Source organism: Dermacentor andersoni, chromosome 2 (genome assembly GCF_023375885.2).
Source record: "Dermacentor andersoni chromosome 2, qqDerAnde1_hic_scaffold, whole genome shotgun sequence".
In the NCBI taxonomy this organism is placed as follows: Eukaryota; Metazoa; Arthropoda; class Arachnida; order Ixodida; family Ixodidae; genus Dermacentor; species Dermacentor andersoni.
This window is the reverse complement of record NC_092815.1, coordinates 105620014-105642822: the sequence shown is the minus strand read 5'-3', so window position 1 is coordinate 105642822 and position 22809 is coordinate 105620014. Positions and strand designations below refer to the sequence as shown.

General features: G+C 48.8%; 1 protein-coding gene across 2 annotated transcripts in view; it reads right to left on the bottom strand.

Annotated features, from left to right (window-relative positions):
* Positions 1-22809, bottom strand: part of LOC126541490 (motile sperm domain-containing protein 2-like) — a 45555-nt gene that overhangs the window by 9802 nt on the left and 12944 nt on the right. For both annotated transcript variants that reach the window (XM_050188253.3, XM_055076681.2), the window contains exon 2: positions 2407-2553. In XM_050188253.3, coding sequence (XP_050044210.1) covers positions 2407-2553 — 147 coding nt within the window. The remainder of the gene's footprint in view (positions 1-2406; positions 2554-22809) is intronic.

The following is a 22809-nucleotide window of genomic DNA, read 5'->3' as shown; positions in this document are numbered from 1 at the left end:
TTTTGGCACGCAGAGCACCATAACTTAATTTTATTTAACAATTTTATTTAACGACGGTGCCCTGTGACCGTTGGCGCCGTGTGCTGCGTATCCGGCCGCCTGGCATGCAGCCTCTATATCTTCTCTACTTGTAAGGACACTGAGAGGAAATGTTGGGTTAAGCCTGATGGGTATAGATTAACGAAATAGGGCAGTCTTACTGCCAAGACGGCTCCGGGAGCCGTGTTTTGACGTTTTTTGAAAGCCGGAGAAACGACGCAAGTGATGAAACGCTATAGTAGCCTTCCCTATATACGCCGCCGTTGAGAGTTCCGTATACTATACATAGCCTTCTGTGACATCAGGTAATTTTAACGTGTATACCGTTCTGTTATATAAGCTACAGTTAGGCGTCACCGAGTAAATAAGGATTACGTATCACACTGCAGCACTCGAACGTAACGCAAATACAGACTTAACGCGGCGACATTGGAGAACCTTTCCTGCACGAGTGGACGACCGAAATACGAGAAGGCGCGGTGGAATTCCACGGCGCCATGCACACCGTCGTGATCGGCGCGAAATGCTTCTGGCGCGAAATGTAAATGTATAACCTTCACACCCTTATACTGCTTCTACCGCCATCGCAGACGCTCAGTGTAATGAAATGCAGTGCATACTACCGTTCACGCCCTTGCGCCATTAAACACTATGCATCATCATCAGTACCGTTGATACTTACTCCCGAGTACGAGGTCGTGGGCACGATTCCAGATTTCGTCGGGCGCATTTTGGCGGGAGCGGAATGCGAAAATTTGACGCTCGTGTATACCGCGTGATTTGGGTGCACGTTAACTCAGTTGTGCAGTGTTAAACATTATAGAAACTTCAGCACAACTTTGATTATACAATAAACAAAATTGGCCAAGGATCCTGAATAAATGAATTCAGGCCACTCAACTGTCTCGCAGAAGCCAGAGACGTATATTATTAACCTGTAAACATATGTGTATTCATGTATAGTGACGCTTATTATAGTGTTACCTTGGCTTATTATATGTGTACTATACTTGCTTATGTAATTACTGATAATAAATAAATAAATAAATAAATAAATAAATAAATAAATAAATAAATAAATAAATAAATAAATAAATATTATTAACGCTGCAGAAATATTGAGATGTACCGTGTTCAACAGCCCTCATATTTTTATCTTGTTATTAGGGAAATGTTACATTATTACGGCACCTTAAATAATGCATGGTAGCTATCCTGTCACTGACATGAACTGTGAAACTGTCAACATTTTCCTTGCTACATTCTTTTTCAATGCTAATAACGTTCTTGGCATTGTTCCGACTATCTATCCAACCGTTATCGTGAGCCGATCCCGCATATAGTGCAGTAAAAAAAAATGTGCGCCAACCTCGTTCACGGCTCTCTTCGATGAAAAAAAAACATTAAACTTTCTGCGAGTTCATTTTCGTCTCAAAAGCGAATGCCAATCGCATACTTGGATAGTCATGGCAAATGAGTTCTACCCGAATTCTTGTTTGTTTATTTATTTATTTCTTGTTGCCGTTGCTGTTAACTGTTCTCGCGCAGTCCATGCACAACGCCTCCAGGGCACATTCAAGCTGCGTTACGGCAGCCTTTAGCCGGCAGAATTACGTTTCGATTGAAATACTAGGAGAATACAGTTGGTATTGTGTTGAATTCAGACGCCTTCCCGTCTTAAAAACACTCTAAATGGCACAATTCTTTACAGCAAAGCTGTATAGGACTAGCAGATTCGCCCATCCGTCCGTCTGTCGCCTGTACGCCGAAAACTCCTCCGGCGCAACCGACTGGCTGCGCCAGTAGTGACGTCGTTGCTCTCCGTCGCAGCCGAGGGCGCGCGCAGCATTTTCACTCCGGCTCCGAAATGCGTTCGCCACGCGTCATACGTGCTCCTGAGGAGCAGGCAGCTTTCGATCAGCAACTCCGCGAGCAGAACTAGGAACGAGCTCGTCTACGCCGCGCCGATGCTGCAGCCCGGACACAAGAACAGGTTCATGCAGGCGAGCGCAAGCAGCAAGTGCGTACCGAGGATCCGGCAGCCTACCATGCCGTCGTTCAATGAACCGTCGGGATTAACCCAGTGATAAGCACCGGGGCCGCACGTTTCAGCTTCGATGATTAACCATCTGTACGGAGTGCTTGGGGGGTAATTCTTTAGCAATCGAGCTATTCACGAGCAAAAAAAAAAAAAAAGAAAATATGTGGCCGGGAATTCTCAGGGTCAACACCAGATAATTTAGGCAATCCCCTATAGAAATTTATATATGGACCCACTGAAATTCCCAGGCGGGCATCTGCGGCGTTTCTGTACATCTGCGTGCATCGCGAAACGCTCGTAACTCGTGTAAGACAAGTGCACACTACCGTTGATGCCGGACTGCTTCCTCCAGCGGAGCGAGTGTTTCGCCCAGGTGAGCGCCGCCGGGATGTCGAGGTCCTTGTGGCGCACGTATCGCCGACAGAGGTCGTCGTTCTCGCTGATCCGCTGCACGTCCTTCGGGTGGTACAGCTCTGCACACAAAGCCAAGTGACGAGGCCGTTATTGCACACTCTTTTTTTTTAACCGCACGTGTATGCACTCAGCCGCGCATGGTGCTGTTGGGGAAGAGGACGGTTGTCTGAGCCGTCCTGTAACGGCGAAACAAAGAGTCCGTATACGTAATTAGGAAAACGACTATATACAGTTCTTGTGCGGTGCTCTAGTTCCCTTAATTAACGCTGTGTTATCAGGGTGCTTGCGCTTAAGAGGAAGCTTTGGCTCGGGGGCTCCTGTCTAAATACATGGGAAAGAAGAAATCCTTTTTTTCGCGTCAACCACTGCACAAAATTTGAGGAGGTTTATTGCATTTAAAAGAAAAAGTTAGAATCTAGTGACTGTTGGTAGCGAATTTTCGATTTAGACCGGCAGTGTTTTAATAAAACTGTTAAAATCGCAAATTTTCAGAAAACGAAACTATACAGTTTACAGTTCTTTACTTAGCAATCAAAAGCGATATAACAATTCTGTAAATTGCTTCCAATAGTACATCTAAAGCGGACAAAATCGATGTATTAGACACGGCTCTCAAGTTTATCACTAATATGGGGGTAGGACATTTGCAAAACCGTTGTATACAATGTAACAAATTCGCGTAAGACAAAAACTCACATATCAAGTTTGTCCGCTTTGAATACTCTGATGGATGTCGTTTATAGAATTGCTATATCTGTTCTAGGTGCAAAGCTACGAAGTTCTAAACTTCGTGCTTCTATTTTTTTCAACCTCACCAATTTTTGAAAATACCCTTTTAAAAATGCAGGCCCTAAATCTAAATTCTACTTCCAACAGTCACTGGAATTTAACTTTCTTTCACAAATGCAACAATTTTCATTAAAGTCAGCCCAGTGGTTATCTCACTCAGAAATGCTCACAAATGCTCACTCAGAAATTCAAATAAGCGGGGTCGGAGTTGGGCGAAGTGGTTTGGTGGGATGCTTGCGTATTCGTTAACCTGACTGTGACATGTGCGCTTGCTGAAAAGCACGAGATATATCCGTCGCTCTCTGCTGGGGCAGAGGACATGCATACATTGACTGCGTGCAATGCGGAGCGGTCTGTAAGAACCGGTGAGTCAAAGCACTCCCGTTAAGTATAACCCGTAACGAAGGTTTACGTAAAGGAGTACAAGCCGAAAGCGTATCACGCGGTTACGCATATTATCGGGCAGCCGCTGCGAAAGGTCGTTTCGCATAGCTGGCCCATTATAGCGCTTGTTTTATATAGCCGGCACCTGGTGCACACTTAACGAGGGCGCGCGCGAGCCTCTTTCGGAGGTCAGTTTATGGATCGTCCGTTCGTCGAGTCTCATGACGCAAACTTGGGCCGCGAAGGATCTCAGTTTTACCTTCGAACACTTTCGACCTTGTGAACTGCTTTGCTTAACGCGTTTCTTTTTTTCTGTAATCGTCGATGCTAGCGCAACGCCTCGTGTATATATAAAAAAAAGATCAGATTCTCTTCACGTTTATTCCATGGCGATATTACAGCGACTTCGCTTTTGCAGTCAGCGGCGGTGAACGGGAGAAACCACTCAGTGTCAGCAGCAGCAGCAGCAGCAACAACAACGCAGTGCACACTGCTTGTCTGCATGGCTGGGTCTGCTCGGAAGCCGGTTTCGCTCGAGCGTCCGTGGGGCTGTTCGCAACAGAGCTATAGGTGCGGGGTCTGAGGGGGTGGGAGTGAGACCTTGGCAGACACCGGGCGGACGGCCGAGAGAGGAGTCTTGGCACTCCGTAAACAACTGTCGCCCCGAGCTGCAAGCTGACGCTTTTCTCCCGTGCCGCCCTCCGCTTGCTTTGCACGCTTCGACGGCCGCCGTTATGCAAAGCAGGCGGCGCCCGCGGAGATCGGCGTCAATGACACGCGCCAGCGCTCCTTTGCTCGGATGCGACACGTAACAGGTATATATACACGCACACCCCCTCGCGTCGTGGTCACGTGACGCGTTCCGCTTGGCGTGGAAGTGACATTTATCGTCGTCCCCCGCTTTCTGCCGGTCCGTCCGCATCGCGGCCGCCTTCTGTGCCTTCTGTCTACAAGCCCACGTGACCTTCAGTCGGCGCAGGCACCTTCCTCCGTCTTTGCGACGCGCGCAGCAACAATGATGCTTATATGTTCCTAATGCGGTGGTGACGTGACACTTCTTTTGGCGGCGCTGCTATAACTGGGCTTGATGGATAACGCGACGCATGCACTGACGCGCGCTATGGGCGCCCACCATGGCCTTTTCTATTCCTGTAGTGGGCTACCTAATTTGCGTCGTACTTCTGTCGCGTACACGTGTCTCGTACATACGCGTCAAAGGAGTCTGTTTAGGCAGGACGTTGGTTTATGATACGACGTAATGCAGGAAGGCAATGTATTTCAGGAGAGAGGCACTTGTGAGTTGTCGGCAATATACAGGGAGTCTGAACACGCTTGTAGCAACTTGACGCATGCGCACTCGCGTGCAGGCTATCTGTAGGACGTCCGGAAGGAGTGTCGATGAATTACTACTTCAAGTGGTTTCGAAGAGAACAACCGCCACGCACCCACTCTTTCGCTCTTATACCTGGTAGATTCTTTTTCTCGTTAACGTCGAGCGCACCTCATTAAAGAGAGAGGGTGTAACGAGGAAGAGGTATAGAAGTTAACCGGAAGAGCTTACGCTTGGCTACGATGCACGACAGGAGGCTATAGATACAGGGCCGAGAGACAGATAAAGGGAAGGCTTCGTAAAAACATGCTCGCAAGAGAAGAAATGTCAAGCAGTCAAAGGCGACGGCACAAACAGCTTGATCTAAATAAACACAACGTCACCTTCTGAGCGCTCTCCTTGCTAACAGGTAGATCATGTAACAGCATTAAAGTGAGGTCAGTGACACTTGAGAGGATCGAGGAACGACGCAAGCATCGATCGCTATCCAGCCCTTAATCCGCGTGGAATAGCCCGCTGATCATATTGGATTATTGGAAACGGAGGCTGTGCGATTTTTAATGTTGTACGTTAGCAACATTCTCACTGTCTGTGTGGACGTGTGTGCACGCCGCGCGCACATTCCACGCAACCAGAGAGGCCAACTAAATAATTTTGGTTCCGGTTCAAACGAAAACGCTTCCAACTCCAGAGACAAAATAACGGTTCAAACCGGTTTGAGTTCATTCGTTTTTCCTAAGAAACAAACAGGAAAACAGCATAGATTTATTTTGCACAAAATATGGATGGTGCTCCTCGGCTGCCACAGAAAGGCTAAAGAGCTGCAATCAATCAATCAATCAATCAATCAATCAATCAATCAATCAATCAATCAATCAATCAATCAATCAATCAATCAATCAATCAATCAATCAATCAATCAATCAATCAATCAATCAATCAATCAATCAATCAATCAATCAATCAATCAATTATTTACTGTGCCCATAAACAACCATGAGGTATAAGTGCTGGCGCACGCGTGCATTAAAAAAGAACGAAGAAAGCACAATGACAGGGGCATATAAGTAAAAAAAAAAAGAAAGCGCTGAATGAAAAGAACAATCTTGAAGAGTGTACATACATCAAGGCACGAGGTGAATACAAAAGAAAAGGAGGAGAAGGGCAGATGAACAATATGAGAAACTATGGCACAACAGCGCAGATCTCGGAAGAGAACAAAGACAGCGAATTACGAAAAATATCAAGGTCACGAAAATAAGCGTTTTAAAGACTATTCTGTGGACGGTTGAGCGTTGGTGATGACAGGCAGGAAGATGGAAAGGTATATGTTCTCTGGTGATCTTGCGCGGAATACCATATATGATACTACTGAGGAGTTAGGGGTACGTGAGGATACCGTGAAAGAGTTTGAAAAGAAACAGAAGGTTAGCGGCGATTACGTCGGCAGCGAAGTAAAGACAGAATGACAATAATCCAACAATGTTAGAACAAGGTCCAGCGTCCTTGTTAGCAAATTGGTGATGATAAATGCTTAAAAAACTTTTCTGGACCCGATCTGTAATGTCACTGTTGGATCCAGAAATGCCATTCCAGACGCCCGACACGGATTCGAGTTGAGGAAGAGAGATTGTTGTGTGCAAATTGAGGAACTGTGTAGGAGAATTTAATTATCTCGATAGTCCGCAAACAGCGCTATATGAGAGCCCATACTCCGCATTGCAACGCGTTCAGTGTGAGCTGAAGAGCGTAAAGTTGTATTACAAAGTACACCGAGATCATTTATCTGACAGAGCTTGCAGAATATACAGAATAAGAAAAAGAAATGCTTGCTGTTTTGCGTGTGAAAGTAGTGACTTTGGTCTTAGCAGCATTCGAGGTGATGTCATTATCTTTGTACCATTTAGAAAAAGAAAACAGGTCTGATTGCACGATGCGACAGTCACCAACAGTATGAATTTCCTTAGAAATCTGGATGTCATCGGCGTATAGATGGAATTAAAATTTACGAACAGCAGAATGAACATCATTAATGAATATTAAAACAAGGAGTGGTCCTAATACTTATCCTTATAATAATAATAATAATAATAATAATAATAATAATAATAATAATAATAATAATAATAATAATAATAATAATAATAATAATAATAATAATAATTGCGGAAGCACACTGCAGAAGCAATATGTCAATTATATAGCACTTCCTTCAGGGGAAAGGCAGGGAGCCAGAGGGCAAGATCCGGTTTGCTACCTACGCCGAGGAGAGAGGGGAGGGGGAGGTAAAGTGATAACAAAGTAGAGATAAAGAAAGAAAGGAGCGTAGACATACAATCACAGTCGGTCACTGTCGCCGCATACTGCCACCGCACAGCACAGTAGCACTTGCAGCACTATAAACATATCTGTTCAGGCTACAGCCGCTTGTCCAATTCTGTCACCCTCAAAAACCGCAACAGTGCCCTCGTCGCAAGTATATCGTATAGTTTTCTAAACACAGCAAGTCGATTTAGACTCCGCGCGCATGTGTACTCAATTCAAGATGTGGCGTTTATAACGCAAACATGTTGTTGCAGATAATCGGTTTGCAAAGTTGCCAAGTCGTCTGAAGCCGGAAGGACGACAAGTTAAGTACGGCTGAACCGCCAATACTAGCACGTCCCGCAGGCGAGACGGAGTTCCCCCTAGAAACTCGATGCCTGAGGCTAAGGAGGAAGCAAAGTCACGCGCCTCCTCGTTGGAGGCGTCAAAGCACGTCGGATAGCGCTTTCCGCTCGACGGGGAGGGGGGGGCCGGGGGGGTTGCTATGTGATTCAGCGTCTCGTGCCCGCCGCTTGCACGCGCAACGTACGGAGCAGCTGTTTGCGCAGGAAACTCTGACGACACTGAACGCCAACCGTTGTGTCTCGTATATGACGTACGCGTGTCCGTGTATACAGCGTGCAGTGTGAAAACAAGGCCGGGAAGGCGTCATTGATGCGTGCCTCACTATTTGCATTCACGAGGCATATAGCGCGAGCGACACTGCATGCATGTGGTGGAGAGCTTCGACACGTGGCCGGTTAGTTGTTAGTCGGGAGGAATATCGCAATGCCTTTCCCGTTGCCCTGATTAGCGGTGCGCTGCAGCCTCTCCTCGTCTCATTGTCTGTCCACTATCATCTCCTGCACACGTGGCGCCACTCTCTCCGCATCTTCTTTCTTTGCTTTGATTTCCCCTCGCTTCGAGACGCTTGCGATGAAACGTGAAATAAGTTTCTCGCTTTATAAGACCGGTTCGTGCGTCAGCGTTTCACAAAGCGTCACCCGGCGCTTGCCGCGGACAGCTCTGACTCGCCAAATCTACGCCTCCACTTTCAACTCTCTCTCTCTCTCTCTCTACCTTCACTGCTAGGAGGTGTTGCACTGTTGAAAATGGCCCTTGGGTATTCCGCTTGAATAACGTCTATGACGTGGGCCAGCCGGCTGTATCAAGGATGTACATTTGACACACGGGACAAAGCAAGCAACAGTCTAGAGGGGGGTTAACGACGTCCAGATTCCGAAAAGGAAGAAAAATAGAAAAAAAATGAAAACCATTCCACTCTATGAAGATGGAATGGCAGCAAAAGCTGACGACAGTCAAAGCTGTCAAACGAATGGGCGCCATTCCATCTTCACAGAGTGGAATGGTTGCCCGGGCTCGCGATTGTCGTTTTCGATCAGCATCGCGGGAACGTTCTTCGTCGGTGGTCGTTCCGCGCTGGCGCCGTTTACATTCATTTGCTGTTCCTTCCGGCGCTCCTCGAACGCATGTTGTTCTTCGGGTGTTCGAACTATACGTGTCCGCGCCATCGACAACGCAGCTGTTTTTAGCGCCGATACCGCTCCTGCTTATATACCGCGATAACCTTGACGTCACGCTATTTTTCAAGGCGATCATTCTAATCTGTTTCGCATTTTGGCATCTGCGTCGCCACACTGCACCCGTATGGGTTTGTTAGAAATCGCTAACTCCGTTTCTGTTGCCGGACGCCCAAAAAACTACGGAAGGTTAGTCATATGCAGCTTTTTCTGTAAAAAGAAGCGTATAGACGAATCGTGTGTTATTGGTAAGGTTTCTTTCAGATCCCATTGGGCCTTCTCTTTGTGCCGACATGTGCCTCCATCGCCGCCGTCGGGTTGAGTATGCGCGGCGGGAAAGCGCGACGCGTGAGCAATATATAGCTTCAACGTTTTCTCCTTTCGTGTTGGGCAGGGTACAATAAAGCAAAACAGCGCGTGGCACAGACAAAAGACGTACTGCATCAAGCGCTCTTTATGATTCTTTCAGATGCCCCGTGTACGCGGTGCTCTGTATTATGGCCATGTACACCAACGATCCCGAATAAACGCAATCTTGCGGGTGCACGCTGACTTTCCCTCCCTCTCCATCTCTAAGTCCAGAGATGGAGAGGGACACGCACACACACGCGCGGCCCTGAAGTTCCTGCACCAGCTCGCTGTGACTTCATGAATTATGACAGCTTACACTCGTCTAATTAATTGTTTATAAGCGATGAAGCACCGTCGACTGAACATAGCAAGTTTCTAGAACATTTACTGCGCTACAAAATGGTCCAAATAGAAGAAATTGCATCATCTGTAACGTACGTCATCCTGACGTACTTGTAGCGAGGTATCAGTGCGCACTTAAATAAAATAAGGAAAAGAACAAGAAAGAGTTATGTTTGGTCTTTATTTTATTCTCCCCTTTTAACCCTTTATTTCCTGCTAAATGAATTAAATTAAAGTTCTGAAAGGGAGAGCTAATAAAGTCTAAACTGATTTAGTATTGACCTTTCGCATCTCTGCAAACATGTGCGCCCCGTGCAGTACGAAAGGTATGCCTATATTTTTCAAAGTTATTTTAGAATCTGCCGACGGGGGGGTCACACGCATAGATTTGCTCGATTAAAAGGTCACGTCTCTGACGTACGCAGCTCGGCGGGTCACCGCGAGCCCCTCTCCCTCGCTTTCCATTTTGAGCCGCCGTTGGATCAAGCACGATACGGGACACGCAACACAAGACGGGCGTCCGCGGCACTTCAATCTCTTTCTCGCGCGCGCACAGCCGTGGCATTTCTCACCGACAGCTCGCCGGCGCCCCTGCTCGTGTGTACATTACCAAGAGAGGGGCGTGGGCTGGCTCGAGAGAGACAACACCAGATACCGGTTGCGCATGACTGGGATCGTGTTCTAGGCCCGCAGAAAAAAAAAAAAAAAGAAAAAACCGTCTCTGACGTCACTGAGTGCGTGCTCGACAGGCTCCGTATCGATAAGCGGTTTCTGTCAAATCTCCTTGTTGCTACTCGGCTGTAGTAAGCTGTTTGCGGGTTATGTGTTCGGCAGGGGAGGAGGAGGCCGGTGGGGAAGCGCGCGCTGCCTGGGCGCAGTGTTGAAGACGCGAGTAGCCGCTGTGCTTTTTGTTTATTCCCTCGAAAACAAGTCGCGAAATTTGGTCCTGGTAGCGATTTTATTCCGATTGGTTTTCTTCCGCCTGTGGTCCGAACGGCACTTCGCCTACGTTATGGCCAGGATCAGCTGATTGTAAGCAGTGAAATTTAAAATTAAGTTCTAGGATTTTACTTGCCAAAACCAGGATATGATTATAAGGCACGCCGTAGTGGAGGACTGCGGATTAATTTTTACCACCTGGGGTTCTTTGACGGGCACACAATGCACGGTGCTCGGGCGTTCTTGAATTTCGCCCCCCATTGAAATGCGGCCTATGCTGCCGGGATCCGATCCCGCCCCCTCGGGCGATGATAACAAAGTGAATCGAACGAAAGGAATCGCTACAACGTGCCGTCCTTTCTCACAAGCTATACGTACTCGAACCCAATGCTAGCGTGTGATGTCCGGCGGCGTCGAGTGGTTTGAAAATGGGTTGCTCAAGGACGATTTCTGCTTGCCTAACATTAGGCAACCTCTACTTCATGTAATCTGTATACCTGTAGCGCCGTTCGACTCAAGTAGGAGGCGTGAACTTGTCGGTATACGACGAAAAGAAAGCTGTGCACTCCCCCCTGCGCCCCAGAGCAATGGTATAGCCAGGCATTCTTTTCGGGATGAGGGCGGCTCACACTTGACCGCGGGAAGTGGGATTTGATGGGGGGAAGGGTAGACAGACAGGTGTTGTCTGTCTACCCTTCCCTTTTCGGGGGGCAGCACGTGCCCAGTGTGTCTTCACCATTTGTCATCGCCCCTGACCCAGATAGACAGAGCGCGCCGGTCGTTGCTCATCCAGTGGCCGGTGCACTAACAAGCGTGTCGGTAACGCGCTCATCGGGTTGTCTTTTGCGGATACTATACGGAAACAACCTAACGCTGCCTCTTCTGCACCGCGAGAAAGACAAATCGTGGACCTCTCAGAATTTTGGCCAGGACTTCCCTTGTTCCACTATGAACAACATCACGTCGTTTGGCGATCACTTCACAGCGTCGCAGACGTAGGCACGAACAGCAAGGAAGCGCGGCTGCGTTTGATGAGAAGAGTCGTCGACAAATGGTAACGGTTCGAAGACCAATGAAACCTCTATAGCTTCCTGTATCGATAAGGCAGCGATGCGCCAGGAATACGTATACGTGTGTTTGTGTGCCCTCCGCTCGGCATCCGCCAAGACGCTAAAGGGAAAGCGGCGGCGTTCATACATATACATGCGAAGCGAGAGGGGCAGCCCGTCCGGCCGGGCGAGGTGTTACGACACAACGGCGTAACCGACAGATGTTGCGAGGCCGCTGACCCCGAGACGACGCTGCATCTGCCGTTAATAAACGGCCGTTCGCGCGCCTCGTAGGGCCATGGCCAGCCCCAAGAGGCTCGCGCGGGTTCGTCGCTCGAACTTATATATAGACGAGGCTGATCAAAGCTGTAGGCTTGCGCCCCCCCCCCCCCCCCTCTTCTCTCTGAGATCCGGTCCGGTATTTTGAAGATGGGGCCAGCTAATGTTAGGTGTACGCACTCGACATTGCGGCATATTGGCAATATTCGATAGTGTGAGCTCGGTTCGCTGAAACGGACGTATAAACAACGCGATGAACGAGCGAAGCGGCGGGCAACTCTGCAGGTGCAGTATACCAGAAAATAACACGAACATTCTGCGACTTACGAAAGGGCATACTAAAGATAGACCCATCTGTGAAAGCGCGAGTTATTTGAGTATATAGATAGACATATAGAGTGGCAGCTCAGTGGCAATATGCCGTTCTGCTGTAGAGATTAAAGTCCCGGGCTCGATGCCCTGCCACGGCGGCCGCATTCCCTTGGAGGTGGAATGCAGAAACGCTCGTGTACCGTGCCATAGGCGCACGTTAAAGAGCTCCACGCTGTCTATACTCGTCTACATAACGTCTATACATACTCGTCTATAACTCGTCTATACATAACGCGGTGTATATAGCTGACGCTTGCAGTAAGATTTAGATCCGACTCAGATTTTAATTCAAATGCGGTTTAGACTGCGGAAATCAAGAACGGACATGTGCGCTAGTTCACCTCTCGATACCTGTAAGCGGTGTAGAGGAATTCTCGATTATCTGCTTCCCGTGCTATATATAGACACTATGCACACCATGTAAACGGAAGACCACTAAAGATTCGCTGACATTAAGCGCATGTCTCCGGAGGGATATATAACGACAAGAACGAGGCACCTATCAGCTTTTCAGAAGGCTACAGCAGTCTATTTTCAGTACCACGAAGCTGCGCTCGCGTTCCCCGTGAATGTGCGAATAAATTAATTCGGTGAGGCAATATCGAACGCACGCTATCTCCAGGAGTAATTCCCGGTCGACCTTCTTATCGCCCTGCACTGAAATACACGCGACAAAAATGTATAATAAGGCAAGAAAAAAGAAAGAAAGAAAGGACACTGTCGTAAACGATTGCATCACTTATTACATTTCCCGAAGAACCGGCCGACAATCGAAAGCGAACGTAACGCGGCCTCGAGCCTCGCTATATTTCCACGCAAATGCACGGACGCAAAGCAGCTCGCGTGCATACATATGCGGTCGCCCTCGAGATGGCAGGCCCCGATAGCGCTTTCCCTACGTGTCTCGCAAGGAAGAGAAGAACGTGCATATGCACGTTCTAGGGGCGCGAGCAGCGGAGGGCAGGCGCAGAAGACAGGCTGCTGGCTGCAGCGATAACTGCTATACGGGGTTTCATAACAGGCAACGTGTGTGCTCGCAGTCGGCTACGTCGATCCCGCGAGGGAATCACATCGCAGGATAGTCACGCTGGCTGCGGTGGTCACCGTCGGCGCCAGGGAAATGCGACGCAGCACCTATCCCTCATTAGCTCTCCACCCCTCCCCCCTCCTTTCATTCCCCGAAAAACAAGAAAACGCGCGCGCAGGCACGTGCACGTACACACGTTACAAAGTATGCCCACGCGCGCCTCGCTGGCTCAATAACTGTATATACGGCGTTCCGCAGCTGAGCACGAAGTGGCCGGTTCGACTCCCTGCCGCAGCAGCAGCAGCAGCATATCGAAGGAGGCGAAATGCAAAAAAATCGCTCGCGCATTTAGAGTGCGTTCACGTTAAAGAATCCCTGGCGGGCAAATTTAATAGGTAGCGCCCCACTATACGGAGTCTCCTATAGCCCCAGTGTTTCTTTTGGGTGTTACGCTCGAGAATCAATCAATCATATCAAGAACACCCTTGTTTTAGTTTCCTTTAACGAGATCTCCTTTTCGTTCTATATGTAGAGCGGTGTACCTCGGAGTATAGAGATAAAGCGTTCGGGTTCTGCGACTTCTTTCGGTCCTCTCACTACCCGCAAATACGGTCTTTCCCGCGGCTTCTTCGTGTGTCCTGGTATAAGCGGCTACGCGCACTGAAACTTGAGAACCTCTTTTTGTTATTTCGCTCGCAATGGGTAATGCGAAGAGGGCGACTAGGTGCATATTGAGCTACAAGCGCAAGACGAGTGGGGTAAGGAACCTTGCCTACTCTTTATCTTCCTTTCTTTCTTTCTTTCTTTCTTTCTTTCTTTCTTTCTTTCTTTCTTTCTTTCTTTCTTTCTTTCTTTCTTCGTTGTTGACTATAGAAGCGACACGACAACCGGTCTGTGGCGCAGGTAAGAACAACAGCTTATCGCACGTACGTAAGAAGTCGCATGTAGGATTACGAGGTCGGTGCACTAAGAGACAAGGAAGCAGGAACGGAGAACACATTATGCCTATGACGTAAGCGGGCCCCGCTTGAAATGCCTAGGTATGCAAAGCACTGTTTTGCCCTCTTCGCCGATCTCGTCCGCTTTCTTCAAACACCGCCGACTTTCCGTGGGTTCCTGTCTATCTTCTATTGAAGTTCTGTCCATTATTGATTGTACTAGCGCGCAACTCGATAGCCGTCTTAACGCCTGTACCGGCGCTTACGTTTAGCGCATACTATCGTACGACGGATGCGACGCGTCGTGTTGCATGTCCGAACGCGTGTTCGCAACGGCGAGAAGTGCAGAGCGCTCAGCCGTTCCTCTCTCTCTCTCTCTCTCTCTCTCTCTCTCTCTGCGCTGACGCTACACGCTAGATGATTACAAGGACTCGCCCCCAAGTCGACTGCTTCTTGTCCCCGCTTGACGATTCGTTGGAAAGGCAATGATGAGACTGCGCCATCCCGAAGATCGAAGTAGAATGGTACAGCTTCGTGCCACCTGGATTCCTTACTGCCTTTGCACTGTCACTGCACGGAACGTACTTCAGACATAACTATAAGTCGATAGGTCGCCCGGCGTCGACGCACGCCATTTCAAGTCGGGGAATCACAGCGCTGATACGGTGGACGAAATGCGTACCACACAGCCGCCGCTCCCACTGGACGGGAACCGCGTACGCAAAATGCACTCCACTCATGATTATAGCGCATTCATCGCGTACACCGTAACACGGGCGCGTCGAGTCTGCGCCAGAAATATTTCAGAAATAAGGTTCATGTGGTCGTCACATTACGGTGTTCTGCACATGAAAGCGAATGCGGGCTTGCATTTGATAAATGCATGCACTTTGCCGTTGCGGCAGTTTTGCGCGCATCCGTGTTCCTTGGATGTTCACTCTATTGTCTCTTTCCTAAGCGCAGTTTCATAGAACATTCGGCTATCGTTGCCGTCGCGCATGCCGCTGGCTTTGTCGACGACGTCGTGCCGTTGTCTCCCTGCTGCAGTCGCCGCCGCCGTAAATTGCACAGTAAATGAATTCAAGCTGCGAAACGAGTCTAAGCCTGGGTCCTCCTTTTTATTTTTTATTTTATTTTTGTCTGCCTTCGCTGTACCGTGAATCACGTGCCGCAACTGTTAAGCCTGCACAACGTTCGCGAAGTCGGTAGAAGGCTAACGTAGAGGAAATAGGACACGAGAAAATAAAACAGGACAGAGAAAAAGGAGGACTATAGCAAGAGGTGCTGCGCGGCTGTGTGTATATATGCCTAACAGGCCCAGCTGCTCTCTAACCAAACTCTATGGCCTGTTTGCCGGAAGCGAGAAATCTTGCACAGCTTTGCGCCACCGTTGTGGAAGCTATATATATAGCAGAGGTTCGTACGCGTTTCCTGGAACGGTGCCGACCTACGGTCCTGGTTCGCTCAGATGTTGGCGTTCAGGGCAGTATACAACCGATGGGACGCCGCCTCTATATGAACAACAGCAACACTTTTTTCTTGTTTGTTTTTTGTATGCTCTTTTTCGGTTCTATTTCACCGCTCGCTATCTATAGGAAAACCAGTGCGAGATGCTGCGAGTCATTCAAGGAAATGCGATTAAGTTGCTCCGTTACGGATGGATGATTCAAAGTAATACGTTTAGATATAAATAGTGCGTATTTTAACCTGTTGGAGTTAGCCCGCTAAGCCTGATGATGAGTTATGTGAAATCCATCATTGTCGCCGAAAGTTTCAATTGCCCGAGTGACCTTAGAATTGACTGCTGAAGAAGCTACCTGTCTAATAGCCGATAAACTACCGGTCGGTTAATTGTGTCTTTGTTATAATTAAATGTACAACAGCACATTAAACATGCCATCCCTGACAAACGGATCCATATAATGCAGTTCTGACGTCAAAATTTGAACTCACAAATTTTCCATGATCACTACATCGTTTACGCAAAGCCATTTTCTGTTTGTTTGTTTGTTTGTTTGTTTGTAATGTCCTGAAAAATAATCAAATCGGTCCAGAGAGTCAGACTAAATTAGGTTTGTATAACAGCCGTAAGAAAAATTTCAGATGGCAACTTAGCTTCAAGAAAGTCGTTCGAAGCCGTAGAAAAGGACAAAGCTTTAAACAAATTCGTGTACCTAGCGCACGTAGCCACTGTATAGGTGGGCTGTATAGATTGTTTTAATATGATAATGCTATGTTAAAGGAAGAATTAACGACTAATATCAGTTTAAGACTGATGAAGTATTCTTCCAAAAGCATATATATCTTTCTTAATATTGCGGTAAGAGGTCCCAGAATTATTTAATTATAAGAGAACTACTGTGACGCAAGACCTTGAGACGCCGTGCACGTTGGTTTACTTTCTGTGGACCGATACCGAAAGCGATCTGAATGCATACGCTAATATGATAAAAATAATTATTGCGACTTCTTTGTTGTCGTTTCTTTCTACTAACACTGCTCGTAGTACGTTTAATCATATCGCAGGCAATCGTCCATGCAATACAACAACAAAAAGGAAATAAAGAAGGAAAAAGCTCACAAATGTTAACTTAAAAGCACCGGTCAGCCTCGACGAAGGCCAGCAGCTAATCGCGGCAGCACTTAAGAGGAACGCCATCCATATATGTAGAGCCTGACTACCTCGTCAACAGTATCGTGCTGCAATAACCATATCTAAGCCGATCGCAAAACCCCGTATCTTGCGTCACCGAAACCTCGCGGATTGTGACTGCACGTAGCACAGTAAAGGTGAAACAAGAGAAGGTCGGCGCCGAGACGATTCGTCCATCGACGACGCGTTGGACGCGTGTCAGGTGTAGGAGCCTCGCCTGCGCGGAGGGAGGGGGAGTGGTCGGGGGAGGGGGTCGGTTGAATCCAGGAGACTTTCAAGTTGTGCGGAAAATCAGGCCACCTGCAGGACCTTCACGTCCTCACTGTTGGTCGCAGTAAATATACTTCGTGGTACGCAAACTCTTGTACATGAGTCGGCGCGAAGACGAATTGCACAGGAGGCGCGTACGCGCAGTCACCTATCATGGACTTTCCCACTAAACGTATTAGAGGGAACTGTGGCACTACGGTCGTTCGGGTACCATAGGGATGATGGTTAGCACATATGTGTTTGTCTGATCTTCGGGCTCATGGCTTCAGACGTTGTTGTGGCTCTGTTTACTATACGTTTCATCGGCCATTTATTGGCCTATATTTGGAAGCAGTCATACATTTTTATGCATTTTTAGCTCGGGAGAAAATAAGACTCTGCGCACGTCCACAATTATCGCGAATTATTTCGCCTGTAGCGCGTGCTCAATCTCGTTGAAAAACGGTCGATTTACAAAGCCGTGAAGCCGTTCGAAACCGAAATGACGAAGTTACGGGTAAATTCGGGCACTATAATTAACTATATCATTTACCACGCTCGCTTAACTGCGCCAATAATTGCAGCTCCCATAGAACATAGTGCCGTATAGAAACGTGTATGCCGCGCATATACATATTCCCGCAACCGCCGCCCTTGACAACTTCCGGTCTGTATAGAAAAGGCTCCGCAGTATATAGACGCTCCCAATGTGTGCGCCTCAAGCCATGCATCGCTTCTGCTGGCTATCGCCGGTCCGATCTCGCGCGCGTGGGGCACATCGATGCGTATCAGGGGTCGCGCTATCCGACGCACCTGCTGGGGCCACTCGAACACAAGCACGCGTGCGTCGGCTGGCCAAGGACACGGGCGTGCACAGATGCTATATCGGCTGCTCGATGTGTATACCGGTCGTATACCCGTGTATGTTATACGCTATTATTCAGCGGGCCATATATATATATATATATATATATATATATATATATATATATATATATATATATATATATATATATATATATATACAAGACCGGCTATCTGAGTGGAATGTGCTTCCGGAACGGGCGCCTCAATTGAGAAAGCAGCGGAAGCCCGGTCGAAAGCGTATCGCACATTGCCGTGAACGGCAGGTCAGTTGTCTTCACGGAAACCAAGATATTTCGATGACCGCGGCTGAAATGCCGGCAGTGAAGCTGAGAAACGGCGTGCCGCTGCCGCTCACACTTTCATTGATCCGGACGATGTGTAATTGTTTCGTGTCGATGTCGTGTCACAACGCGGAGTCTGAAAGAGAGATGTCTATTGCTGGGCGAATGCAGATGTTGACCTTGCACGAGTATAGTCGGTTACTCCCGAAGCATTCAGCTCTGCTTGAGCGAGGGTACGCGGGAAACAGAGAATAAAGATCAGCAGACCTGGTCTTCCACCGCAGCTCGGAACTCATAAAGCGGACTCTCACCATGGGCATCGCCATCTATACGCGGGAGTAACCGCTGATTGCGACGACCAGAACCTCTGCTTCGCCCACGACGGCGCTGCCTGCATGCTGTGGCCTCCAAGTTCGCAGAGACAACCGCTCTCGGAGCCTGCGCGGCGAGCGCACAAAACCCCGCACGCATTGCCAAGTGCGACGTTTGCGCGCGGTGCCTCAGCGATCAGCGCGCACTGCTCCAAACTGCGCGGTACCCGGTGAGTGTCAGGAGTTCGCTCCGCAGTGACGGTGACATAGCAACATTTTTTTTCGCCAAATGGAGATGGTCAAGAAGGTTAGATGCAAGGATATAGGGAGAATAAATCGCTAAATATTCTCACAGACTCGAAAGAGACTTGTCGCAACTACATGAGGGGCAGAATATGCAAAACTGCCCTTAGGATCCTCAGAGGGGGTAACCCCTCGGAGGAGGCGAAAATCAAACACAATCTGATCTGGATACCTGGACACGAGGGCATAAGGGGTAACGAGGCGGCGGACGGTCTAGCTCGAGCTAATAGATTCCGGGCTGGGCAGCAGCAGGAGTACCGCGCTAGTTACGCCGGGATCCTCAGTGACAGTTATTCGGAATTACTGCAACACTACAGGGGGACTAGATTCAAGTACCCACTGCCCCATAAAGCGCTGACGAAGGAGGAAGCAACGGGCTGGCGTAGGCTCCAGACAAACACCTTCCCCAACCTTTTCATATTCAACAAGATGTTCCCAACGCAGTATAGGGACACCTGCCCCTGGTGCGGGGCTACACCCACACTCTATCACATAACTTGGGAGTGCGAACGAAACGACGCATTCCGCGATCATAAACCCCCGAGTGCGGAGCATTGGGAGAGCCGGCTCGTCAGCTGCGAACTCGCCGTCCAAAGAAGGATGGTGGAGCACGCTAGGGACGCGGCCAAACTCAGTGGAGCCCTGGACTGAGGGACCACCCGTGCTGAAGAGGCTTCCCTTCGACGAGAAGACAGCGTGAAGAAGAGAAGACCTCGATCCGCGAGAATTCCATTTTATAATTCAATAAATGTTTTTCTCTCTCTCTCTCTCTCTAGTGTGAGGAGGCGGCATGGCGGCGTAATTGAAGGGATGGAAGAGGGTGACGCATACACATACGGACATAGGCAAATCCTACTTCTAAATCTTAACTGTTTTCCCAGTTAAAAACAACAAAGAAGAGTTGCGAATTGCATTTCATGTATACAATGCATGCACTTTCTCTTATACGTACAACAATGCCCATTGCGAGTGCTGTATACGCAATACGTATTAGGAATACCGTGGTCGCTGTAAGAAATTGTTGCATTGTTCAGTAGGACAAAATGGGACACGAGGCGCCCATTCGCCTTGCAAGCGGCCATGCTGTTGACGATACTCCAAAACATGGCATGTCCCCACACTGAGGTACGGGCCAAGAATCGGGTGGTTGTATGCAAAAATAATTGGAGATTTAAGATTTAGCATACGCAAGCGGGGCTTTGTGTACGCAACGCGACCGGCGCGTCCCCAACGCTTTGCGTCGGCGGCAATTAATGGGCATGGCGTGCGACACGAACTTGACTCCCTTGCCCTCCATAAACAATGGATGACACTACCTTATTCTTGTCGTTAGCGTATTCTGTTCGTAGCGACTGGGCCGAAAAAATCACGGAATGCTGGATTTGAGAGAAAACTAAATTTTACGCGGTCTGAACACGTGACCTCTAAAACGGGGGTTTCTCCTATGTGTAGTAGCCTCTGCAACTATATATTGCGAAGAATATGTGTCCCGCATTCTGCGTTGTCGCCAGCTCGCCCGCATCAACACCGAAGCACGGCAACAGGACCGCAAGCAGCATTACGACGCCTCTCATCGCGTCGTGTGCTTCCGCCCTGGGGAGGAAGTGCTACTCCGGACACCAGTTCGTACTCCTGGCTTGTGTGACAAGTTTCAGCTTCGGTTCATCGGCCCCTACAAAGTCTTGGAGCAGACTTCTCCAGTGAACTATCGCGTGGAACCAGTTATTGTTCCAAATGACCACCGCTGCCGCGCCGCTGAGATTGTCCACGTTTCCCGTATGAATCCTTTCACGAGACGTTCACCGCCCCTTTGAATTGCGGCCAGGATGGCCGCTCTCGCGCGAGGGGACATTAGTGTGGGAATTTATAAGCTATTCTTTGTCATCTGTGTCATCTGTACATGATCATCATCATATGGGGTTCATATGGGGTTCTTCTTCATCATCGCTTGTGGGGCTGGCTCTCGTGTGTGCTCCGTGCTGGGGGCGTGGTCGGTTCGCCTAATCTTCTGACGCGGAATTAACGCCGTGATAACTGCTGCGTTACAATTGATATATATATATATATATATATATATGTACAGTGATCTAATAGATTAGAAGTGTCATGCATTCGCAGAGAAGAAATGCGCATTAGGCGGTGTTAGATACGGGGCCGTTTCCTGAGCCTACTTCGAGTTCCCCAGACCACATCAAATCGCAACACAGCTAATTGAGGAGCGCAGAAACACGGATGCCACATTCCCGAGGCACGGCACGTGCAAACAAGTTGGCGGACCCCACTTCGTGTGCAGCCGGTGGAGCTATTCACTGCTTGGCTCTTCCCGAAAGTGAAGGGAAGGGACTCTTCCGTCCTGGCACTGTTGGGGGTAAAGTGGGTCCCGAAGAAAGACGGCTGTAATGCGCCGTGACAACCTGGCGGCGTCGCCCCCTACCCTCTATGCTGACGGCGCATTGCAAGTCAGCAAGGCAAGACCGCAGGGAGAAGAAAGCCCTCGGACAAACACCCGAGCAGCGACTCTCTTCGCCGGGTGTGACTCCATCGCACGGGCGCCTACCATTGGCCGCAAATGGCGTCACCTGAGCGGGCTCTCCCATTGGCCGAACGTGACGTGTCTTCGAGGCACCGAAGGGCTTAAAAGACGCAGACCGGGAGCATTCCCAGGGATTCCTTGAGCATTCCTGGATTCATCACTTTCGAACTTCTTGCGACGGGCCGCAGCGTCCGCGTTGCTGCCGGCCCGTAATGACTTTACTACTGTTAATTGACGCTCACAGTAAATAATGTAAATAAACCTCCCAAGTTTTCATCCCGAAGTCCTCCTCAACTCCTACAGCGGGGAACCCGCGCTACGCGTAAACGCCTGCTGCCGACTGTACGTGGTTGGATCGGCTTCTATTAGAATCTATGCACCAACTTGTCCAGCTCCACGCAGCTTCGCGCACTCACTTTCATGCAGGGCCCGAGCCAGCTCTTGCTCACATACATACTCGGGGTAGACGCCGCGCAGTTCGCAACATTATAGCGATCGGCGCTCGCCTGCGCATTTCTTCTAAATGCTATCTCGACTTCCGCTCGGCACTGTTTTTCCTCATTCGCTGTCGCGCTTATGCTTCGTTATGTGGTCCCGCTGCGGGGAAAAAAAAAGAAGTGATAACTGTCGCGCCGCATGCATATTGCATGTGCTCCGAAGACAAAAGACGCCGCGTTGCTTTTAGCTACACTTTCTCGTTTAATTGCAGGAAATTCTAACTCCCGACGTATATTAATTGCTCTACCCGGGGTGATTTCGCCATCCCTCGCGTGTCTTGCGAGAAATCAGGATGTGTGCTGTCGCAGCGAGTCGGCAACGCTATCTGCTTTAACCTTGAACGAGACAATGGTGCCCCCTCCCCGCCACGTGTTCATGGCTTCAAAGATTATACGTTGGGGGCAACGGCGGTGGCCATGCGTAGAGAATTGAGCTGCCTATGTTGAATTGGATTGAATTCCGGGGTTTTTCTTGCCATAACCACGATTTGATTATGAGGCACGCCGTAGCGGGGGACACCGGATTAATTTTGACCGCCAGGGGATCTTTTACGTGCGCAGGACACGGGCGGTTCTATATATTTTTTTTTTTTTTGGCATTTCGCCTTCATCGAAATGCGGCCGCCGCGGCTGGACTTCGATTCCGCGACTCGATGCTTAGCAGAGCAACACCACAGCCGATAAGCCACCGCGTCGGGTAAGGTGCGTATGTTAGCAGATCATTATGGAATAAAGCTTCTCTGTTATCCTGGCTCAAACAACCGCGACCCTCGTGAAGGCGACCGTCGGCGCCGGCTAAGAAGGTTATCGGCTTGGCAAATGACCTTTAAAGGGACACTAAAGCGAAACAATAAATCAGTTTAGACTAATGAAGCATTGCTTGAGAACCCTGCAGGCAGTCATTTCAAAAAAATAGTTTGATTATTAGATGAGAAAATGAAGGTCCAAGTATCAGTATTTGAATTTCGCGCCGAAA